A 23,110-nucleotide genomic window follows, 5' to 3' on the forward strand; every position below is an offset into this window, starting at 1 on the left:
TCTCCAAAATCGTTTCTGTGAATCGCATACTTGGAGACTAGTAAACTGACGAGCTCAAGAAAATTTAGTGCTCTCTGGGCGCTAACTGTTTATCCCGTTTGTGAGGACGAAAAATCAAATGGGTCAGACAAAAAATTGGTCAAGCAAAAAATCGCATAAAAAAGACCACAGGACTATTATAATTGCTAAATTTCGTTAGAGAGCAATTAAAAAAGACCTAACAAAAACAATGATCTTTTTTGAGTCGCAAAGAAACAAGGATATCGATTACAGTTTCGTTATTGCTTTGCGGCTAAAATCAGAGAACAGTTTCACTATTAGTCTGCTTTTTCTGAAATTGCTTTATGATGCTTAGGTGAAAATCTGATAAATACAGAGACTACTTTTCTTGTCTTCCAGAATATTCTCACTTCTCTTATCTGAATCTCTATGCTTTAAAAACTGTTTTCAACTGAATTTTTTGTTTGCAGTCAATGTCAAAAGCTAAGGTGACGTCTTGGTTGAAAATCGGACCACCAAAGCAAATATTCTTTTGACAAAACTCTTGATTACAAGCAGTCGCTTCAAGAGAGCTTCATTTCTCAATAAGGCGGTTTTTTGGATTTTCGCTTCCGGTACTTTACTGCCTTGCCTCGATCCATGTCGAAGATCAACTTCTTCGAGTTGTCCAGAATACCTAAAATTGTTCTCATCTTAAAGTTGCGCATTCGGAATTCGATATCACCAAACACGCTGCTCAAAAAATCAATGCACACATTAAGTTTAAACTGAGACGAGAAAAGCATCTAACTTTCACTTGCAACCATCGCCTCCTGGTCTCTTTTCACGTAGTCGTCACAAAAAACCTTCATGAGTTTGTGACAGTCCTCAGAGTCGAGCAGGAAGTAGGTAAAGCAGTTGGGATTCAATTTCAAATTGATTTGAATCCACTTCTTGTACTCTTCCTGGCTCATTGAACTAACATCTTTTCTCAAAAGGGACATCTGCTGTTCCTTCTCGTCCACAACTTCCAATTCGGGACTATCCGGTTTGTCATCATCTATACTTTCGCACGTTTCTCTTGGAGGCGGAACTGATCCTTCAAGGATTACGCTCTCACCGGCCAGGTCTATAAGATCGTCAAAACAACAGTTCACATCAAACGCTAACTCGGACGTTAGTAACTCAAACGAGCCGCCAAACATGTCAGACGAGCTCGTGGTTGTAGATTCCGGTCTCAGCATGAAGTCGTCGCTCCCTCTCGATCGCGGAACTTTGCGTACGGGCTGCTCAAACTGCACAAGAGGCCTGGGCTCTTTCTTGAATACAGACGGCATTAAAGCGTACAACGGGAGCAGGGAACTTGCCTGCTGCGTAGAATTCGACAAATTGAGTCCACTCCGAACTGGACTCCACGGAGCCACATTCCCTGTGTCACAACAAATAAAAGGATTCAAAGTCTGGCAAATTTCACCTTAAAACTTTCCGATAGGAATAGGAAAAGTGTCGCATTTAAACAACAGAACAGGAAAACGGTCACTAGATAAAGAGAAAGTGCTTGAAAAGAAAACTTTCACAGTACATTCTCTGCAAGAAAACAATACGATTTCCCTATCTACCACCCGCAGAAGAATTTGCCGATCATTGAAAGATCTGACAACTCAGGCCTGCGCAAATCTTAATTGGGATAGGCATCGTAGATTCGTCAACTTTGGAAAATCAATAAAAATAGCAATCTACGGTCAATTCCGATCTTACAATCGATTTTAATTTAGCAACCATCTTTCAGAGTGAGAGCAATTGAGAGAAAGCGTTCCCGAACAAAAGCACAAAAACGGTCAAGCGAAAAATTTGCATAAAAAATACGCACACGTTTAAAATAACTGCCTCAAACTTCGTTCGAGAGCAATCAATCATTTTGCCGCTTTGGGATCGAATCACTTCACCGATCAACAAACCATACCACGAATTAATCCTGTTAGGAACACTACAGGACAACTTTATAACATCGAGTGGATTTTGAAGTGCATCTTAAGTGTTTTAGTTTTTGAAGTGTTTCAACTGCTGTTCTGATTTCCACAAAACTTCAGGAATTTTGCCAACAATATTTTAGCCAGGATTATTGAAACAGTACAAAAAGTGACAATAAAGATATGTTATATCAACACCTGGAAACGCAAAGCAAAGCAAATGGTTGGATTAAAGGTAAACCATCACAATTGAAAACAAGGAAAACCAAAAATGATATACAACAGTTAAAGATGTTTCGCACTGAAAACCCGAGTCAATTGCTATTGAACCCTAATTGAACTATAAATTCGATTAAAATGAACAATCTTTGAATTGATTAACTGGTTTAAGCATAGCTCCCGATCACCAGAAAAACGTAACCGAAAAACATCGGGCGTATTCCTCTCAAACGACTGGCTTCGCCAGTAGTTAGCTGTCGTTTTAAGGAGGCTAGCTTAAGCTTAATTGAGGGGGAGCTCAAATTCCACAAATATTTAGTTCAGGATTTTCGCCGAATGGCGACGAACATTTTGTTCGTCTAATCGAGTTTTCGCCTGAAATCCCTCCCCTTTTCATAGAATATAATTGACGAAAAATTTTGCAACAAAAATTGAACAATGAAAATCAAATGTCACTCACGTTAATTCAGTTTCAGGGCTGCAGAAATACCTGAACAACTACCGGATTTCTGAAGAGCAAACAATGGATTGGAAAATGTGGACCGATATGAACAACACTACCAAAAGTCAATGTTACAATTAATAGCAAATTTCAGCCAGAAGATAAGAAGAAAACGTAGACAGAAAAATCAGTTGATCGCATATTGTTTTTTTTCTCAGCTGTATTGAAACTATAAAAATCTACCTCGAAGGGTTGAAAATTTGATCAAAAGTGCCTTTATTGCCTAATTTTAACGAAAAGCTTTATCAGATGATTTTTACCTATATTTCAATGTTGATATTCGTCATTAACGCGACTGTGCATTTTCCATTTGCCACCCTTGATCAGAAGAGAAACAAATTAGTTATTTTTTACATCTAACAGTGGTCTTCCGCAAAATACAGCAAAAATTTTTGATGAAAAAATGTGTATGCATGAGGATTGCGCAGTAAAATATGAAATAAATGAGTTTACTGACAAATCAAAGAAAGCGAAATCGATAAAAGGAAAGTTACAAAAACTTGATGATTAAAGTTTCACAGTGACTAATCCTCGATCAAATTTACTCGCAACAATAGATGACATTGAAACAATACAAAAAAGTGACAATAAAGACATTATATCAATACCTGAAAACGCAAAGCAAATGTTTAGATTGAAGGTACAAAAACACAATTGAGCAAGGAAAGCCAAAACTGATATACAACAGTTAACGTATTTCTAAAGCTGTTTCGCACTGAAAACCCGAAAGAATTGCTATTGATCGCTAATTGAACTATAAATTCGATTAAATTGAACAACCTTTGAATTGATTAACTGGTTTAAGCAGCTCCCGATCACCAGAAAAACGTAACCGACAAACATCGGGCATATTCCTCTCAAACGACTGGCTTCGCCAGTAGTTAGCCGTCGTTTTAAGGAGGCTAGCTTAAGCTTAATTCAGGGGGAGCTCAAACACCAAAAATATTTAGTTCAGGATTTTTGCCGAATGGTGAAGAAAATTTCGTTCGTCTAATCGAGTTTTCGCCTGAAATCCCATCCCCCTTTCATGAGAATATAATTGACGAAAAATTTTGCAACAAAAATTGAACAATGAAAATCAAATGTCACTCACGTAAATTCAGTTTCAGGGCTACAGAAACACCTGAACAACTATCGGATTTCTGAAGAGCAAACAATGGATTGGAAAATGTGGACCGATATGAACAACACTACCAAAAGTCAATGTTACAATTAAAAGCAAATTTCAGCCAGAAGACAAGAAGAACACGTAGACAGAAAAATCAATTGATCGCATATTGTTTTCTTTCTCAGCTGTATTGAAAATATAAAAATCTACCTCGAAGGGTTGAAAATTTGATAAAAAAGTGCCTGTATTGCCTAATTTTAACGAAAAGCTTTATCAGATGATTTTTACCTATATTTCAATGTTGATATTCGTCATTAACGCGACTGTACATTTTCCATTTTGTTTCAGGATATCTGCCACCCTTGATCAGAAGAGAAACAAATTAGTTATTTTTTACATCTAACAGTGGTCTTCCGCAAAATACAGCAAAAATTTTTGATGAAAAAATGTGTATGCATGAGGATTGCGCAGTAAAATATGAAATAAATGAGTTTACTGACAAATCAAAGAAAGCGAAATCGATAAAAGGAAAGTTACAAAAACTTGATGATTAAAGTTTCACAGTGACTAATCCTCGATCAAATTTACTCGCAACAATAGATGACATTGAAACAATACAAAAAAGTGACAATAAAGACATTATATCAATACCTGAAAACGCAAAGCAAATGTTTAGATTGAAGGTACAAAAACACAATTGAGCAAGGAAAGCCAAAACTGATATACAACAGTTAACGTATTTCTAAAGATGTTTCGCACTGAAAACCCGAGTGAATTGCTATTGATCGCTAATTGAACTATAAATTCGATTAAATTGAACAACCTTTGAATTGATTAACTGGTTTAAGCAGCTCCCGATCACCAGAAAAACGTAACCGATAAACATCGGGCATATTCCTCTCAAACGACTGGCTTCGCCAGTAGTTAGTCTTCGTTTTAAGGAGGCTAGCTTGAGCTAAATTGAGGTGGAGCTCTAATTCCACAAATATTTAGTTCAGGATTTTCGCCGCATGGCGACGAAAATTTCGTTCGTCTAATCGAGTTTTCGCCTGAAATCCCATCCCCCTTTCATGAGAATATAATTGACGATAAATTTTGCAACAAAAATTGAACAATGAAAATCAAATGTCACTCACGTTAATTCAGTTTCAAGGCTGCAGAAACACCTGAACAACTATCGGATTTCTGAAGAGCAAACAATGGATTGGAAAATGTGGACCGATATGAACAACACTACCAAAAGTCAATGTTACAATTAAAAGCAAATTTCAGCCAGAAGACAAGAAGAACACGTAGACAGAAAAATCAATTGATTGCATATTGTTTTCTTTCTCAGCTGTATTGAAAATATAAAAATCTACCTCGAAGGGTTGAAAATTTGATAAAAAAGTGCCTGTATTGCCTAATTTTAACGAAAAGCTTTATCAGATGATTTTTACCTATATTTCAATGTTGATATTCGTCATTAACGCGACTGTGCATTTTCCATTTTGTTTCAGGATATCTGCCACCCTTGATCAGAAGAGAAACAAATTAGTTATTTTTTACATCTAACAGTGGTCTTCCGCAAAATACAGCAAAAATTTTTGATGAAAAAATGTGTATGCATGAGGATTGCGCAGTAAAATATGAAATAAATGAGTTTACTGACAAATCAAAGAAAGCGAAATCGATAAAAGGAAAGTTACAAAAACTTGATGATTAAAGTTTCACAGTGACTAATCCTCGATCAAATTTACTCGCAACAATAGATGACATTGAAACAATACAAAAAATTGACAATAAAGACATTATATCAATACCTGAAAACGCAAAGCAAATGTTTAGATTGAAGGTACAAAAACACAATTGAGCAAGGAAAGCCAAAACTGATATACAACAGTTAACGTATTTCTAAAGATGTTTCGCACTGAAAACCCGAGTGAATTGCTATTGATCGCTAATTGAACTATAAATTCGATTAAATTGAACAACCTTTGAATTGATTAACTGGTTTAAGCAGCTCCCGATCACCAGAAAAACGTAACCGATAAACATCGGGCATATTCCTCTCAAACGACTGGCTTCGCCAGTAGTTAGCCGTCGTTTTAAGGAAGCTAGCTTAAGCTTAATTGAGGGGGAGCTCAAATTCCACAAATATTTAGTTCAGGATTTTTGCCGAATGGTGAAGAAAATTTCGTTCGTCTAATCGAGTTTTCGCCTGAAATCCCATCCCCCTTTCATGAGAATATAATTGACGAAAAATTTTGCAACAAAAATTGAACAATGAAAATCAAATGCCACTCACGTTAATTCAGTTTCAGGGCTACAGAAACACCTGAACAACTATCGGATTTCTGAAGAGCAAACAATGGATTGGAAAATGTGGACCGATATGAACAACAATACCAAAAGTCAATGTTACAATTAAAAGCAAATTTCAGCCAGAAGACAAGAAGAACACGTAGACAGAAAAATCAATTGATCGCATATTGTTTTCTTTCTCAGCTGTATTGAAAATATAAAAATCTACCTCGAAGGGTTGAAAATTTGATAAAAAAGTGCCTGTATTGCCTAATTTTAACGAAAAGCTTTATCAGATGATTTTTACCTATATTTCAATGTTGATATTCGTCATTAACGCGACTGTGCATTTTCCATTTTGTTTCAGGATATCTGCCACCCTTGATCAGAAGAGAAACAAATTAGTTATTTTTTACATCTAACAGTAGTCTTCCGCAAAATACAGCAAAAACTTTTGATAAAATGTGTATGCATGAGGATTGCGCAGTAAAATATGAAATAAATGAGTTTACTGACAAATCAAAGAAAGCGAAATCGATAAAAGGAAAGTTACAAAAACTTGATGATTAAAGTTTCACAGTGACTAATCCTCGATCAAATTTACTCGCAACAATAGATGACATTGAAACAATACAAAAAAGTGACAATAAAGACATTATCAATACCTGAAAACGCAAAGCAAATGTTTAGATTGAAGGTACAAAAACACAATTGAGCAAGGAAAGCCAAAACTGATATACAACAGTTAACGTATTTCTAAAGATGTTTCGCACTGAAAACCCGAGTGAATTGCTATTGATCGCTAATTGAACTATAAATTCGATTAAATTGAACAACCTTTGAATTGATTAACTGGTTTAAGCAGCTCCCGATCACCAGAAAAACGTAACCGATAAACATCGGGCATATTCCTCTCAAACGACTGGCTTCGCCAGTAGTTAGCCGTCGTTTTAAGGAAGCTAGCTTAAGCTTAATTGAGGGGGAGCTCAAATTCCACAAATAATTAGTTCAGGATTTTTGCCGAATGGTGAAGAAAATTTCGTTCGTCTAATCGAGTTTTCGCCTGAAATCCCATCCCCCTTTCATGAGAATATAATTGACGAAAAATTTTGCAACAAAATTTGAACAATGAAAATCAAATGTCACTCACGTTAATTCAGTTTCAGGGCTGCAGAAACACCTGAACAACTATCGGATTTCTGAAGAGCAAACAATGGATTGGAAAATTCGGACCGATATGAACAACACTACCAAAAAGTCAATGTTACAATTAATAGCAAATTTCAGCCAGAAGATAAGAAGAACACGTAGACAGAAAAATCAGTTGATCGCATATTGTTTTCTTTCTCAGCTGTATTGAAAATATAAAAATCTACCTCGAAGGGTTGAAAATTTGATAAAAAAGTGCCTTTATTGCCTAATTTTAACGAAAAGCTTTATCAGATGATTTTTACCTATATTTCAATGTTGATATTCGTCATTAACGCGACTGTGCATTTTCCACTTTGTTTCAGGATATCTGCCACCCTTGATCAGATGAGAAACGAGAAACAAATTAGTTATTTTTTTACATCTAACAGTGGTCTTCCGCAAAATACAGCAAAAAATTTTGATGAAAAAATGTTTATGAATGAGGATTGCGCAGTAAAATATGAAATAAAAGAGTTTACTTACATATCAAAGAAAGCGAAATCGATAAAAGGAAAGTTACATAAACTTGATGAGTTAAGTTTCACAGTGACTAATCCTCGATCAAATTTACGCGCAACAATAGATGACATTGACACAATACAAAAAAGTGACAATAAAGACATTATATCAATACCTGGAAACGCAAAGCAAAGCAAATGGTTAGATTGAAGGTACAAAATCACAACTGAGCAAGGAAAGCCAAAACTGATATACAACAGTTAACGAATTTCTAAAGATGTTTCGCACTGAAAACCCGAGTGAATTGCTATTGATCGCTAATTGAACTATAAATTCAATTAAATTGAACAATCTTTGAATTGATTAACTGGTTCAAGCATAGCTCCCGAACACCAGAAAAACGTAACCAACAAATATCGGGCGTATTCCTCTCAAACGGCTGGCTTCGCCAGTAGTTAGCTGTCGTTTTAAGAAGACTAAATTAAGCTTAATTGAGGGGGAGCTCAAATTAATACTTAGTTCAGGATTTTCGCCGAATGGCGACGAACATTTCGTTCGTCTAATCGAGATTTCGCCTGAAATCCCTCCTCCTTTCATGAGAATATAATCGACGAAAAATTTTGCAACAAAAATTGAACAATGAAAATCAAATGTCACTCACGTTAATTCAGTTTCAGGGCTGCAGAAAAACCTGAACAACTACCGGATTTCTGAAGAGCAAACAATGGATTGGAAAATGTGGACCGATATGAACAACACTACCAAAAGTCAATGTTAGAATTAATAGCAAATTTCAGCCAGAAGACATGAAGAACACGTAGACAGAAAAATCAATTGATCGCATATTGTTTTCTTTCTCAGCTGTATTGAAAATATAAAAATCTACCTCGAAGGGTTGAAAATTTGATTAAAAAGTGCCTTTATTACTTAACTTTAACGAAAAGCTTTATTAGATGATTTTTACCTATATTTCAATGTTGATATTCGTCATTAACGCGACTGTGCATTTTCCATTTTGTTTCAGGATATCTGCCACCCTTGATCAGAAGAGAAACAAATTAGTTATTTTTTACATCTAACAGTAGTCTTCCGCAAAATACAGCAAAAATTTTTGATGAAATGTGTATGCATGAGGATTGCGCAGTAAAATATGAAATAAATGAGTTTACTGACAAATCAAAGAAAGCGAAATCGATAAACGGAAAGTTACAAAAACTTGATGATTAAAGATTCACAGTGCCTAATCCTCGATCAAATTTACTCGCAACAATAGATGACATTGAAACAATACAAAAAAGTGACAATAAAGATATTATATAAATACCTGAAAACGCAAAGCAAATGGTTAGATTGAAGGTACAAATCACAATTGAGCAAGGAAAGCCAAAACTGATATACAACAGTTAACGTATTTCTAAAGATGTGATCGCTAATTGAACTATAAATTCGATTAAATTGAACAATCTTTGAATTGATTAACTGGTTTAAGCAGCTCCCGATCAGCAGAAAAACGTAACCGACAAACATCAGGCATATTCCTCTCAAACGACTGGCTTCGCCAGTAGTTATCCGTCGTTTTAAGGAGGCTAGTTAAGCTTAATTGAGGGGGAGCTCAAATTCCACAAATAGTTCAGGATTTTCGCCGAATGGCGACGAAAATTTCGTTCGTCTAATCGAGTTTTCGCCTGAAATCCCATCCCCCTTTCATGAGAATATAATTGACGAAAAAATTTGCAACAAAAATTGAACAATGAAAATCAAATGTCACTCACGTTAATTCAGTTTCAGGGCTGCAGAAATACCTGAACAACTACCGGATTTCTGAAGAGCAAACAGTGGATTGGAAAATGTGGACCGATATGAACAACACTACCAAAAGTCAATGTTAGAATTAATAGCAAATTTCAGCCAGAAGACATGAAGAATACGTAGACAGAAAAATCAATTGATCGCATATTGTTTTCTTTCTCAGCTGTATTGAAAATATAAAAATCTACCTCGAAGGGTTGAAAATTTGATAAAAAAGTGCCTTTATTGCCTAATTTTAACGAAAAGCTTTAATAGATGATTTTTACCTATATTTCAATGTTGATATTCGTCATTAACGCGACTGTGCATTTTCCATTTTGTTTCAGGATATCTGCCACCCTTGATCAGAAGAGAAACAAATTAATTATTTTTTACATCTAACAGTAGTCTTCCGCAAAATACAGCAAACATTTTTGATGAAAAAATGTGTATGCATGAGGATTGCGCAGTAAAATATGAAATAAATGAGTTTACTGACAAATCAAAGAAAGCGAAATCGATAAACGGAAAGTTACAAAAACTTGATGATTACAGATTCACAGTGCCTAATCCTCGATCAAATTTACTCGCAACAATAGATGACATTGAAACAATACAAAAAAGTAACAATAAAGACATTATATAAATACCTGAAAACGCAAAGCAAATGGTTAGATTGAAGGTACAAATCACAATTGAGCAAGGAAAGCCAAAACTGATATACAGCAGTTAACGTATTTCTAAAGATGTGATCGCTAATTGAACTATAAATTCGATTAAATTGAACAATCTTTGAATTGATTAACTGGTTTAAGCAGCTCCCGATCAGCAGAAAAACGTAACCGACAAAAATCAGGCATATTCCTCTCAAACGACTGGCTTCGCCAGTAGTTGTCCGTCGTTTTAAGGAGGCTAGTTAAGCTTAATTGAGGGGGAGCTCAAATTCCACAAATAGTTCAGGATTTTCGCCGAATGGCGACGAAAATTTCGTTCGTCTAATCGAGTTTTCGCCTGAAATCCCATCCCCCTTTCAGTAGAATATAATTGACGAAAAAATTTGCAACAAAAATTGAACAATGAAAATCAAATGTCACTCACGTTAATTCAGTTTCAGGGCTGCAGAAATACCTGAACAACTACCGGACTTCTGAAGAGCAAACAGTGGATTGGAAAATGTGGACCGATATGAACAACACTACCAAAAGTCAATGTTACAATTAATAGCAAATTTCAGCCAGAAGATAAGAAGTACACGCAGACAGAAAAAACAGTTGATCGCATATTGTTTTCTTTCTCAGCTGTATTGAAAATATAAAAATCTACCTCGATGGGTTGAAAATTTGATAAAAAGTGCCTTTATTGCCTAATTTTAACGAAACGCTTTATTAGATGATTTTTACCTAAATTTCAATGTTGATATTCGTCATTAACGCGACTGTGCATTTTCCACTTTGTTTCAGGATATCTGCCACCCTTGATCAGATGAGAAACAAATTAGTTATATTTTTTACATCTAACAGTGGTCTTCCGCAAAATACAGCAAAAATTTTTGATAAAATGTGTATGCATGAGGATTGCGCAGTAAAATATGAAATAAATGAGTTTACTGACATATCAAAGAAAGCGAAATCGATAAAAGGAAATTTACAAAAACTTGATGAGTAAAGTTTCACAGTGACTAATCCTCGATCAAACTTACTCGCAACAATAGATGACATTGAAACAAAACAAAAAATGACAATAAAGACATTATATCAATACCTGGAAACGCAAAGCAAAGCAAATGGTTAGATTGAAGGTACAAAATCATAATTGAGCAAGGAAAGCCAAAACTGATATACAACAATTAACGAATTTCTAAAGATGGTTCGCACTGAAAACCCGAGTGAATTGCTATTGATCGCTAATTGAACTATAAATTCGATTAAATTGAACAATCTTTGAATTGATTAACTGGTTTAAGCATAGCTCCCGATCACCAGAAAAACGTAACCGACAAACATCGGGCATATTCCTCTCAAACGACTGGCTTCGCCAGTAGTTAGTCTTCGTTTTAAGGAGGCTAGCTTGAGCTAAATTGAGGTCGAGCTCTAATTCCACAAATATTTAGTTCAGGATTTTCGCCGCATGGCGACGAAAATTTCGTTCGTCTAATCGAGTTTTCGCCTGAAATCCCATCCCCCTTTCATGAGAATATAATTGACGAAAAATTTTGCAAAAACTGAACAATGAAAATCAAATGTCACTCACGTTAATTCAGTTTCAGGGCTGCAGAAATACCTGAACAACTACCGGATTTCTGAAGAGCAAACAGTGGATTGGAAAATGTGGACCGATATGAACAACACTACCAAAAGTCAATGTTACAATTAATAGCAAATTTAAGCCAGAAGATAAGAAGAACACGTAGACAGAAAAATCAGTTGATCGCATATTGTTTTCTTTCTCAGCTGTATTGAAAATATAAAAATCTACCTCGAAGGGTTGAAAATTTGATAAAAAGTGCCTTTATTGCCTAATTTTAACGAAATGCTTTATTAGATGATTTTTACCTAAATTTCAATGTTGATATTTGTCATTAAAGCGACTAAGCATTTTCCATTTTGTTTCAGAATATCTGCCACCCTTGATCAGAAGAAAAACAAATTAGTTATTTTTTACATCTAACAGTGGTCTTCCGCAAAATACAGCAAAAATTTTTGATGAAAAAATGTGTATGCATGAGGATTGCGCAGTAAAATATGAAATAAATGAATTTACTGACAAATCAAAGAAAGCGAAATCGATAAAAGGAAAGTTACAAAAAAATGATGATTAAAGTTTCACAGTGACTAATCCTCGATCAAATTTACTCGCAACAATAGATGACATTGAAATAATACAAAAAAGTGACAATAAAGTCATTATATCCTTACCTGGAAACGCAAAGCAAAGCAAATGGTTGGATTGAAGGTACAAAATCACAATTGAGCAAGGAAAGCCAAAACTGATATACAACAGTTAACGTATTTCTAAAGATGTTTCGCACTGAAAACCCGAGTCAATTGCTATTGTACCCTCATTGAACTATAAATTCGATTAAAATGAACAATCTTTGAATTGATTAACTGGTTTAAGCATAGCTCCCGATCACCAGAAAAACGTAACCGACAAACATCGGGCGTATTCCTCTCAAACGACTGGCTTCGCCAGTAGTTAGCTGTCGTTTTAAGGAGGCTAGCTTAAGCTTAATTGAGGGGGAGCTCAAATTCCACAAATATTTAGTTCAGGATTTTCGCCGAATGGCGACGAAAATTTCGTTCGTCTAATCGAGTTTTCGCCTGAAATCCCATCCCCCTTTCATGAGAATATAATTGACGATAAATTTTGCAACAAAAACTTAACAATGAAAATCAAATGTCACTCACGTTAATTCAGTTTCAAGGCTGCAGAAACACCTGAACAACTACCGGATTTCTGAAGAGCAAAAAATGGATTGGAAAATGTAACCGATATGAACAACACTACCAAAAGTCAATGTTACAATTAATAGCAAATTTCAGCCAGAAGATAAGAAGAACACGTAGACAGAAAAATCAGTTGATCGCATATTGTTTTCTTTCTCAGCTGTATTGAAAATATAAAAATCTACTTCGAAGGGTTGGAAATTTGATAAAAAGTGCCTTTAATGCCAAATTTTAGAAGCGCTTTAGTAAATGATTTTTACCTAAATTTCAATGTTGATATTCGTCATTAACGCAACTGTGCATTTTCCACTTTGTTTCAGGATATCTGCCACCCTTGATCAGATGAAAACAAATTAGTTATTTTTTACACCTAGCAGTGGTCTTCCGCAAAATACAGCAAAAATTTTCGATGAAAAAATGTTTACGCATGAGGATTACGCAGTAAAATATGAAAGAAATGAGTTTGCTGACAAATCAAAGACAGCGAAATCCATAAAAGGAAACTTACAACACTTGATGACTAAAGTTTTACAATGACTAATCCTCGATCAAATTTACTCGCAACAATAGATGACATTGAAACAATAAAAAAAGTGACAATAAAGACATATTATATCAACACCTGGAAACGCAAAGCAAAGCAAATGGTTGAATTGAAGGTACAAAAGCACAATTGAGCAAGGAAAGCCAAAACTGATATACAACAGTTAACGTATTTCTAAAGATGTTTAGCACTGAAAACCCGAGTGAATTGCTTTTGATCACTAATTGAACTATAAATTCGATTAAATTGAACATTTTTTGAACTGATTAAATGGTTTAAGCATCGCTCCCGATCACCAGTAAAACGTAACCGACAAACATCGGGCGTATTACTCTCAAACGACTGGCTTCGCCAGTAGTTAGTTGTTGTTTAGGGAGGCTAGCTTAACCTTAATTGAGGGGGAGCTTAAATTCCACAAAATTTGAGTTCAAGATTTTTGCATAATGGCTACGGATATTTCCTTCGTCAAATCGAGTTTTCGCCTAAAATCCCATCCCCCTTTCATGAGAATATAATTGACGAAAAATTGTGCAAAAATTGAACAATGAAAATCAAATGTCACTCACGTTAATTCAGTTTCAGGGCTGCAGAAATACCTGAACAACTACCGGATTTCTGAAGAGCAAACAATGGATCGGAAAAAGTACCGATATGAACAATACTACCAAAAGTCACAATGTTAAAAAAATAGCAAATTTAATCAAGACGATAAGAAGAACACGTAGACAGAAAAATCAGTTGATCGCAATTTGTTTTTTCTCTCAGCTGTATTGAAACTATAAAGATCTACCTCGATGGGTTGAAAAATTGTTTAAAAAGTTCTTTTATTGCCAAATTTAACAAAACACTTTATTAGATGATTTTTACATAAATTTCTATGTTGATATTCGTCATTAACGCGATCTGTGCATTTTTTACTTTGTTTCAGGATATCTGCCAACTTTGATCAGATGAGAAACAAAATAGTTGTTTTTTGATGTAAAAATTTTGATGTAAAAATGTTTATGCGTAAGGATTCCGTAGTAAACGCATGTTGTGGTAAAATTTTTGAAAAAAGACGACGTTATCAAACAGATATCGAGGTTCGAAACGAAAGAACTGTAAGCTCAAGTCAAAAACAAACTTGCTACAGCTAAAAAATAAACGGTAGAAAACATGAAAGCTTCGACGAGTCGTGCTATATAAACTTTTAACAAACATCACTTTCAAAAGTATCACAGAAAAATGACATAAACCGAAAGTAGACCACCCAATAAAAATGTGATTCATTGATGATTAAAGTTTCACAGTGACTAATCCTCGATCAAATTTACTCGCAACAATAGATGACATTGAAATAATACAAAAAAGTGACAATAAAGACATTATATCCTTACCTGGAAACGCAAAGCAAAGCAAATGGTTGGATTGAAGGTACAAAATCACAATTGAGCAAGGAAAGCCAAAACTGATATACAACAGTTAACGTATTTCTAAAGATGTTTCGCACTGAAAACCCGAGTCAATTGCTATTGTACCCTAATTGAACTATAAATTCGATTAAAATGAACAATCTTTGAATTGATTAACTGGTTTAAGCATAGCTCCCGATCACCAGAAAAACGTAACCGACAAACATCGGGCGTATTCCTCTCAAACGACTGGCTTCGCCAGTAGTTAGCTGTCGTTTAAAGGAGGCTAGCTTAAGCTTAATTGAGGGGGAGCTCAAATTCCACAAATATTTAGTTCAGGATTTTCGCCGAATGGCGACGAAAATTTCGTTCGTCTAATCGAGTTTTCGCCTGAAATCTCATCCCCCTTTCATGAGAATATAATTGACGATAAATTTTGCAACAAAAATTGAACAATGAAAATCAAATGTCACTCACGTTAATTCAGTTTCAAGGCTGCAGAAACACCTGAACAACTACCGGATTTCTGAAGAGCAAACAATGGACTGGAAAATGTGAACCGATATGAACAACACTACCAAAAGTCAATGTTACAATTAATAGCAAAATTCAGCCAGAAGATAAGAAGAACACGTAGACAGAAAAATCAGTTGATCGCATATTGTTTTCTTTCTCAGCTGTATTGAAAATATAAAAATCTACTTCGAAGGGTTGAAAATTTGATAAAAAGTGCCTTTAATGCCAAATTTTAGAAGCGCTTTAGTAAATGATTTTTACCTAAATTTCAATGTTGATATTCGTCATTAACGCAACTGTGCATTTTCCACTTTGTTTCAGGATATCTGCCACCCTTGATCAGATGAAAACAAATTAGTTATTTTTTACACCTAGCAGTGGTCTTCCGCAAAATACAGCAAAAATTTTCGATGAAAAAATGTTTATGCATGAGGATTACGCAGTAAAATATGAAAGAAATGAGTTTGCTGACAAATCAAAGACAGCGAAATCCATAAAAGGAAACTTACAACACTTGATGACTAAAGTTTTACAATGACTAATCCTCGATCAAATTTACTCGCAACAATAGATGACATTGAAACAATAAAAAAAGTGACAATAAAGACATATTATATCAACACCTGGAAACGCAAAGCAAAGCAAATGGTTGAATTGAAGGTACAAAAGCACAATTGAGCAAGGAAAGCCGAAACTGATATACAACAGTTAACGTATTTCTAAAGATGTTTAGCACTGAAAACCCGAGTGAATTGCTTTTGATCACTAATTGAACTATAAATTCGATTAAATTGAACAATTTTTGAACTGATTAAATGGTTTAAGCATCGCTCCCGATCACCAGTAAAACGTAACCGAAAAAACATCGGGCGTATTACTCTCAAACGACTGGCTTCGCCAGTAGTTAGTTGTTGTTTAGGGAGGCTAGCTTAACCTTAATTGAGGGGGAGCTTAAATTCCACAAAATTTGAGTTCAAGATTTTTGCATAATGGCTACGGATATTTCCTTCGTCAAATCGAGTTTTCGCCTAAAATCCCATCCCCCTTTCATGAGAATATAATTGACGAAAAATTTTGCAAAAATTGAACAATGAAAATCAAATGTCACTCACGTTAATTCAGTTTCAGGGCTGCAGAAATACCTGAACAACTACCGGATTTCTGAAGAGCAAACAATGGATCGGAAAAAGTACCGATATGAACAATACTACCAAAAGTCACAATGTTAAAAAAATAGCAAATTTAATCAAGACGATAAGAAGAACACGTAGACAGAAAAATCAGTTGATCGCAATTTGTTTTTTCTCTCAGCTGTATTGAAACTATAAAGATCTACCTCGATGGGTTGAAAAATTGTTTAAAAAGTTCTTTTATTGCCAAATTTAACAAAACACTTTATTAGATGATTTTTACATAAATTTCTATGTTGATATTCGTCATTAACGCGATCTGTGCATTTTTTACTTTGTTTCAGGATATCTGCCAACTTTGATCAGATGAGAAACAAAATAGTTGTTTTTTGATGTAAAAATTTTGATGTAAAAATGTTTATGCGTAAGGATTCCGTAGTAAACGCATGTTGTGGTAAAATTTTTGAAAAAAGACGACGTTATCAAACAGATATCGAGGTTCGAAACGAAAGAACTGTAAGCTCAAGTCAAAAACAAACTTGCTACAGCTACAAAATAAACGGTAGAAAACATGAAAGCTTCGACGAGTCGTGCTATATAAACTTTTAACAAACATCACTTTCAAAAGTATCACAGAAAAATGACATAAACCGAAAGTAGACCACCCAATAAAAATGTGATTCATTTAAAAAATATTGTCTTTAATAATGCCCCCAATTTTTATTTAGAGCGTGCGGGCAGTTTTGGGTAAGGGACGTAAGCAGAGTATGCTTTGAAGGTTGCAGGTATGAGGGAGGGGTTAGTATTTTGGGCGTTAGCTTTTGGTCGTTAGCTTTTAGTCAGAAAGGTGGCTGACGAGTGGCGCGTGATGTCTACAGTTTGGATGGTAAAGAATGTGATGGTATCACTCAAAACGGCCTTTTAACCTTGAATATTGGACAGTTCGTTATTGCTATACAGGAAATACTTTGGAAGTCCAAAGTTCAAAAAAATTCAACAAGAAGAAAGAAGTCAGAGTTCAGGTAATGCACAAATTTTCTTCAGATAAAAACACATAGCCCCTACAACAACGGAAGCGAGTTGGAGAGATGCGCAACGAACTCAAAACAAAGCTCGACTAAAACAGAACTACCATGACAAAAAAATAAATGGACAACAAAAAATTAAAACATAATTACCTAATAAAACAGCCACTACAATAACGGAAACGACTGGGAAAGATGCGCAACTAACTCATAAGACAGCTGGTCTAAACCAGAACTTTCAAGACAAAAACCAAATGAACAACAAGAAACCAGAAGTTAACTGCCTAAAAGAAACTTTTAAAAGATGCAGACAAAATTTATTAGTTTGAGCAGTGGGTACGTGGGGGGGTAGATAGGTGGTGGTCGGCGAGTATTTACGTGGGGTAGAATTCTCATGTTTGCATAGGGAGGACGAACTATACTGAAATCAAAACGTTTAGAATTGCCTTTCTATCATTATTATGGGTTAAAGCATTATTTATATAACCAAAAAGGGCTGTACAATAGAGTTCTCAGAACAAACGTTTTAAACTTCTTTCTGCAGGCATCTTATCTTTTGGATGTTATAAAATTAATTTCAACGGGTAATCTATTCCGTTCGTGCCCGATTGCAAAAACAATGATCTTTTTTCCGAAAGTGCCCTTCATAGCGGATAGCGAGAGTTTGGAAATTTTATTCACAACATCTCTCTACACAATTCCAGATAACAGCAAACTCAATCTAAAATCCTATTTGGATGGTGAGCCAAACAACGAATTTAAAGAAAACTTTGAAGAGTGCGTTCTTTACAGGTTACCAGAGCAACTTTTTAACAAAATACAACATTGGTGATAGTCGAAAGATTTGTCTGGATGCACAGTTCATTTTCAGTTGTAATTTCTGGAGAATGTGGTTAATAATATAGCGAATTACAATAGTCCAGCCTAGTGAGAGTCGGCCTTAAGTGTCCCGCCTAATGATGGAGCGGTTAGTATTTTGAGCGTTAGCTGTTGGTGAGGTAGGCAAAAAGGTTGCTGGCGGGTGGCACGCGATGTCTAGACTTGATGGTAAAGGAGAATGTAATGGTATCGCTCAAAACGGCCTTTCAACCTTGAATATTGGACTGTTCCTTATTGCTATACAGGAACTACTGTGGAAGTCCAATGTTCGGAAACAATTCATTGAGAAGATAGAAGTCAGAGTTCAGGTAATGCACAAATTTTCTTCAGATAAAAGCACATAGCTCCTAAAATAACGGAAGCGACTCGGAGAGATGCGCAACAAACTCAAAACAAAGCTCGTCTACACCAGAACTACCATGACAAAAAAAACAAATGGACAACAAAAAATTAAAAATTAATTTCCTAATAAAACAGCCACTACAATAACGGAAACGACTCGGAAAGATGCGCAACAAACTCATAAGGCAGCTTCTCTAAACCAGAACTTTCATGACAAAAAGCAAATGGATAACAAGAAACTAGAAGTTAACTGCCTAATAAACTATTTAAAGGATGCAGACAAAATTTAATTCGAGCAGTGGATATATAGGGGGTAGATAGGTGGTGGTGGAGGGCGAGCGTTTACGTGGGGTGTAGTTCTCTTTACCTTGCATAGACAGGAGGAACTATACTGAAATCACAACGTTTAGAATTGCCTTTCTATCATTATTATTGGATAAAGCACTATTTATATAATCAAACGGGCTGTACAATAGTTCTCAGAACAAAAGTTTTTATTTTCTTCCCGAAGGCATCTTATCTTTTGCATGTCACAAAATTAATTTCAATGGGTAATCTATTCCGTTTGTGACGGATTGCAAAACAATGATCTTTTTCTGAAAGTGCCCCCCATAGCGGATAGCGGGAGTTTGGAAATTTTATTTACATCAAGTCATTTTACCACTTCCAAATAATAGCAAACTCAATCTATAATCTTCTTTGGATGGTGAGCCAAACAACGACACTAAAGACAACTTTGAAGAGTGCGTTCTACACAGGTAACTAGAGCAACTTTTTAACAAAATACAACAATGGTGTGCCAGGTGATAGTTGAAATATTTGTCTCGATACAGTTCATTTTCAGTTGTAATTTCTGGAGAACGTGGTTAATAATATAGCGAATAGCAATAGTCCAGCCTAGTGAGAGACAATGCACTCACTTAATGAATATTTTGGAATGGAGTCTGATGGATTAGATTTTAAGTTATAAATAGTATCAACATGTAGAGACAAACAATTTGCTTGCAAAGAGAAAGTGACCTCTAATAAACTATAATCTCAAATATTCTCTAAGAATATTGAATCAATAGGAAGTTGAATATCACAGTCGACTAGTTGCGGCACAACGTTTAAAAATTCTGTTGTATTTATGTGTTGAAATTTCGCACCGTTAAACGATTTCTGCAGTGTGCACAAAAATGAATAAAAAAGTTCCTATGTCAAAATGTAAACAAAGTAAGCAAGCCTGTAATTATCGTTGACATGACGGTTTACATTTGGTATAGGCTGTAAAGGTAACAGATAGCAAGTGAAGAGAGCCGGAAACGGAAACGACTAATTTCGACTGCAATGGTGAAAAAGTACCGTCAGCAAAAATTTTGTGATCTACCGCAGAGGTACCACCTTAGAAACCTGAGAACACGATGCTCAATTCCTTGATTAGTTTTAAGATAAGGTCAAAGTATACAATATGTTAACAGGTTCAAATGCTGCTGAAATTGAGGCCGATGAAGACGCGCTTTTTCTATGGTTAATAGAATATGATTGGTTTACCTTTAGGACAGCAGTTATACTTGAAGAGAAATTTCTTTAAGCACTTTCGAAATATCGTCATCTTCCAGCTATCAATTGCTGTAACAGATTCAATTTAGCACAATAATAAGGCAAAGTCTTCACAATGTCTACCCAAAACAATGTCCGGTCTCAATTCACAATTAATAACACAGAAAGCTGAAACGAAATTAAATATCCTGCCAGTTGCAAGCTGAGACTATTTAATAAAATTATACCAATTTGGCGATCTAGGTATCACCTGTTGATCTTGTATTTTACCGACAGTTTCTAATAACTGGACATTTGCTTTAGGTAATAAAAACTTAAAAACCAATGCTCCTCTTCGATACGGAAAACCTATAGAATAATAAAACTCCTCCTCGAGTCATAAAAAGACAGGACTAAAATAATGGCAAAACTTTGTTCGGGAGGAATTAACAATCACGTATTGAAAAACGTCCAGCCGAAAACAGGTAATTTGGCAAGTTACTGAAAAAACCAATTTCGAGAAAAACCCCACCTAAAGTGACACCAATAGATACGCAGGGAAAGAATCTTGTAAAACTTCAAGATTGACAACAGCCAAGAAGCTTTCAACAGTCACAAAGCTTTCGCTACTGTTTGGTATATCACATACTGCTAGTTTTAAAATTTTGTCCACAAGAGCTGCAGGTTTAAAACAAGAAACTGAGTAGCAAAAAAGAATCGGAAACAGTACATTGATATAGCAAACATGTAAAAACAAAAAGTAAAAAAAGACTACCTCTCAAAAGTAAATTGAGATCCCAGAAAAATGGAAACCAAAAAATGATCTTTTTGCTTACCAAACGACGAGGCGAACCCAAGATCTTGACTGCCTTAGATAGCGTGATAACAACCCTGAGGTAATTAATGTAACTCTCATTGTGATTACAACAGTTCCATGACTGTATGCCACAAGCCACTGAGATGATCAGGCCACTTTTTCCAGCACCCTCGCAACCCTTCATATAGCAACAGAAGTGAGAACAGAGTGGCTTTGCAGCTTTTCATAGTAATTATCGGGCACTAACAAGTCAATTCACAAAGTTATACTCCAGTAGTTATCGCAACGAGAGTTTATCAAAACAAGTAGAATTGAAGAAAGTGGTAAGAAAAGGTCCGAACATTCGACATTTCACATACCATCTTCGAAATTTGAAACAGGATGTACTGCGCTTTATAATGATGTCACTAACTTTTTCCGAGGTTCTTTTCCATAATTAGAACATACCAGAAAGTTCCCGGATCAGCTGCGAAATAGACGCGTACCGTACCACAAAAATAGAAGTAATTATAGAAATGAGTTGAAAAAGTTATTGACGCCCCTTTAAAAACTATAAACACAATTTTCAGTGATATAAAGAGGGTACGTTCGTGGAGTGGTGTGGTGGTAGGTTTGTGTGTGTGTGTGTGTGGGGGGGGGGGGCGTGTGTTAATAGGGACCTAATTACTATGTATTAGTAACAGAGCCCTTGATAAAATCCACAGTTCGAGAACAGAAGTCAACGCTAAAAACAGAAGTCATGTTCGAAAAGAAAGAAGCCAATTTCATGAACTTGCTTTTGCTAATAAAAAACAGTACAATGCCAATACTACTCTTCGTGCCGTAGAAGTCTGGAATATCAATAGTCCTCTTCGAGTTTAAAAACTATACTCCTCTTCGAATAGGAAAAACCAACAAAACCGCAATACAGCTACGCTCAGCCTATAGCTTTGCAGCAATAAAAAGCTATACAATCACCATGGTCACAATTACCCTGTAAGACTGGAACAACCGTCAAGCAAAGGAAAAAACTCGACTACACAAATAGACCACCTGCAGAAAACTGATTCTGAGAGGCCATTGAACCACAGCCACTCCGCTGCATGCTTTCCATCTCTTTGACATTATGGAGCAAGTCTTGAGCGAGTGGGTCCTCTGAGAACGGCAGCAGAATGCCACCGTGTCTCATGGTCAACTCTTGATCACGCATTGTCAAGTGCACAGAGACAAAATGCTGCTGCAACTTAGCACCGCTCGGAAAGACAGCGAAACACTGCGAGCATGTGACTAGTTCTCCCATCGCCTCAGATGACGCACACGTTTTGTCCAGATAGTGCATAGTTTGATTGAAATCTTGACTGAACAGGTCAAAGTCCGATGTCAACTGAGCTTTCTTGGAACTTCCCCGCTGGTTCAATTTTTTCCTCGATCCCGACCCTGAATTAACCCACTCATTGCCCGTAATGCCTTGTTCAAAACTCAAAGCACCCATTCGATAGCCACTCCTTCGCCCAAATGGCTGCGACCCATCCAAAAAATTAGCCGAAGAACCATCATAACTTTGGTGACTAGAGGCTACTCCAGCGCTTTGCTCTATGCCCACGTATGGTACAGAGGTTCTTGATTTGCGACCCGGAACAATCATTCCTCGGTAACTTGAACCTTGATAGCCAGTAAAATTATACTGAGACGAGTCCATTGCAGCCGCTTTAGATTAAGGAGCACTGAAAATGAACTAAACTATTAAGGAGTCAGCAGCAGAAAGTAGCAAGCAAGGGATCCCTAATTTCAGCATTAGTTTTTCGTGGATAGAGTTATAAAAACCGAGAGTTGAAGAGGAAAAAAATGTTTACGGAGGAAAACTATCAAATGATATATTCGAAAATAAAATTTCTATTGTAATCTACAGTGGTAATTTGCATAAACTAATTCGTAAATTAGGCCGAAGACGATAAAGCATCCGACTGTTTCGATTCTTCCGTCCCAACACCTTCCTGGCCTGAGGTCATTGGCTCTAAAGC

General features: G+C 35.8%; 1 protein-coding gene across 1 annotated transcript; it reads right to left on the reverse strand.

Annotated features, from left to right (window-relative positions):
* Positions 1-444: 444 nt before the first annotated feature.
* Positions 445-22,799, reverse strand: LOC142358765 (uncharacterized). The gene is made up of 3 exons (XM_075410342.1): positions 22,143-22,799; positions 791-1,408; positions 445-676 (listed from the first exon to the last, which is right to left on the reverse strand). Exons 1-3 carry the CDS (start codon positions 22,786-22,788, stop codon positions 582-584), a joined length of 1,359 nt encoding a protein of 452 aa, XP_075266457.1. The 5' UTR covers positions 22,789-22,799; the 3' UTR covers positions 445-581.
* Positions 22,800-23,110: the final 311 nt, after the last annotated feature.

Source organism: Convolutriloba macropyga, chromosome 2 (assembly GCF_964194025.1).
Source record: "Convolutriloba macropyga chromosome 2, txConMacr16.3, whole genome shotgun sequence".
NCBI lineage: Eukaryota > Metazoa > Xenacoelomorpha > Acoela > Convolutidae > Convolutriloba > Convolutriloba macropyga.

Coding starts and splice junctions, on each gene's coding strand:
- LOC142358765 (XM_075410342.1), bottom strand. CDS start 22,788: ATGGACTCGTCTCAGTATAATTTTACTGGCTATCAAGGTTCAAGTTAC. Junction 1,409..22,142: donor TCAGAATCAGTTTTCTGCAG/GTGGTCTATTTG, acceptor GTTGTGACACAG/GGAATGTGGCTCCGTGGAGT. Junction 677..790: donor GGCGATGGTTGCAAGTGAAA/GTTAGATGCTTT, acceptor GAACAATTTTAG/GTATTCTGGACAACTCGAAG.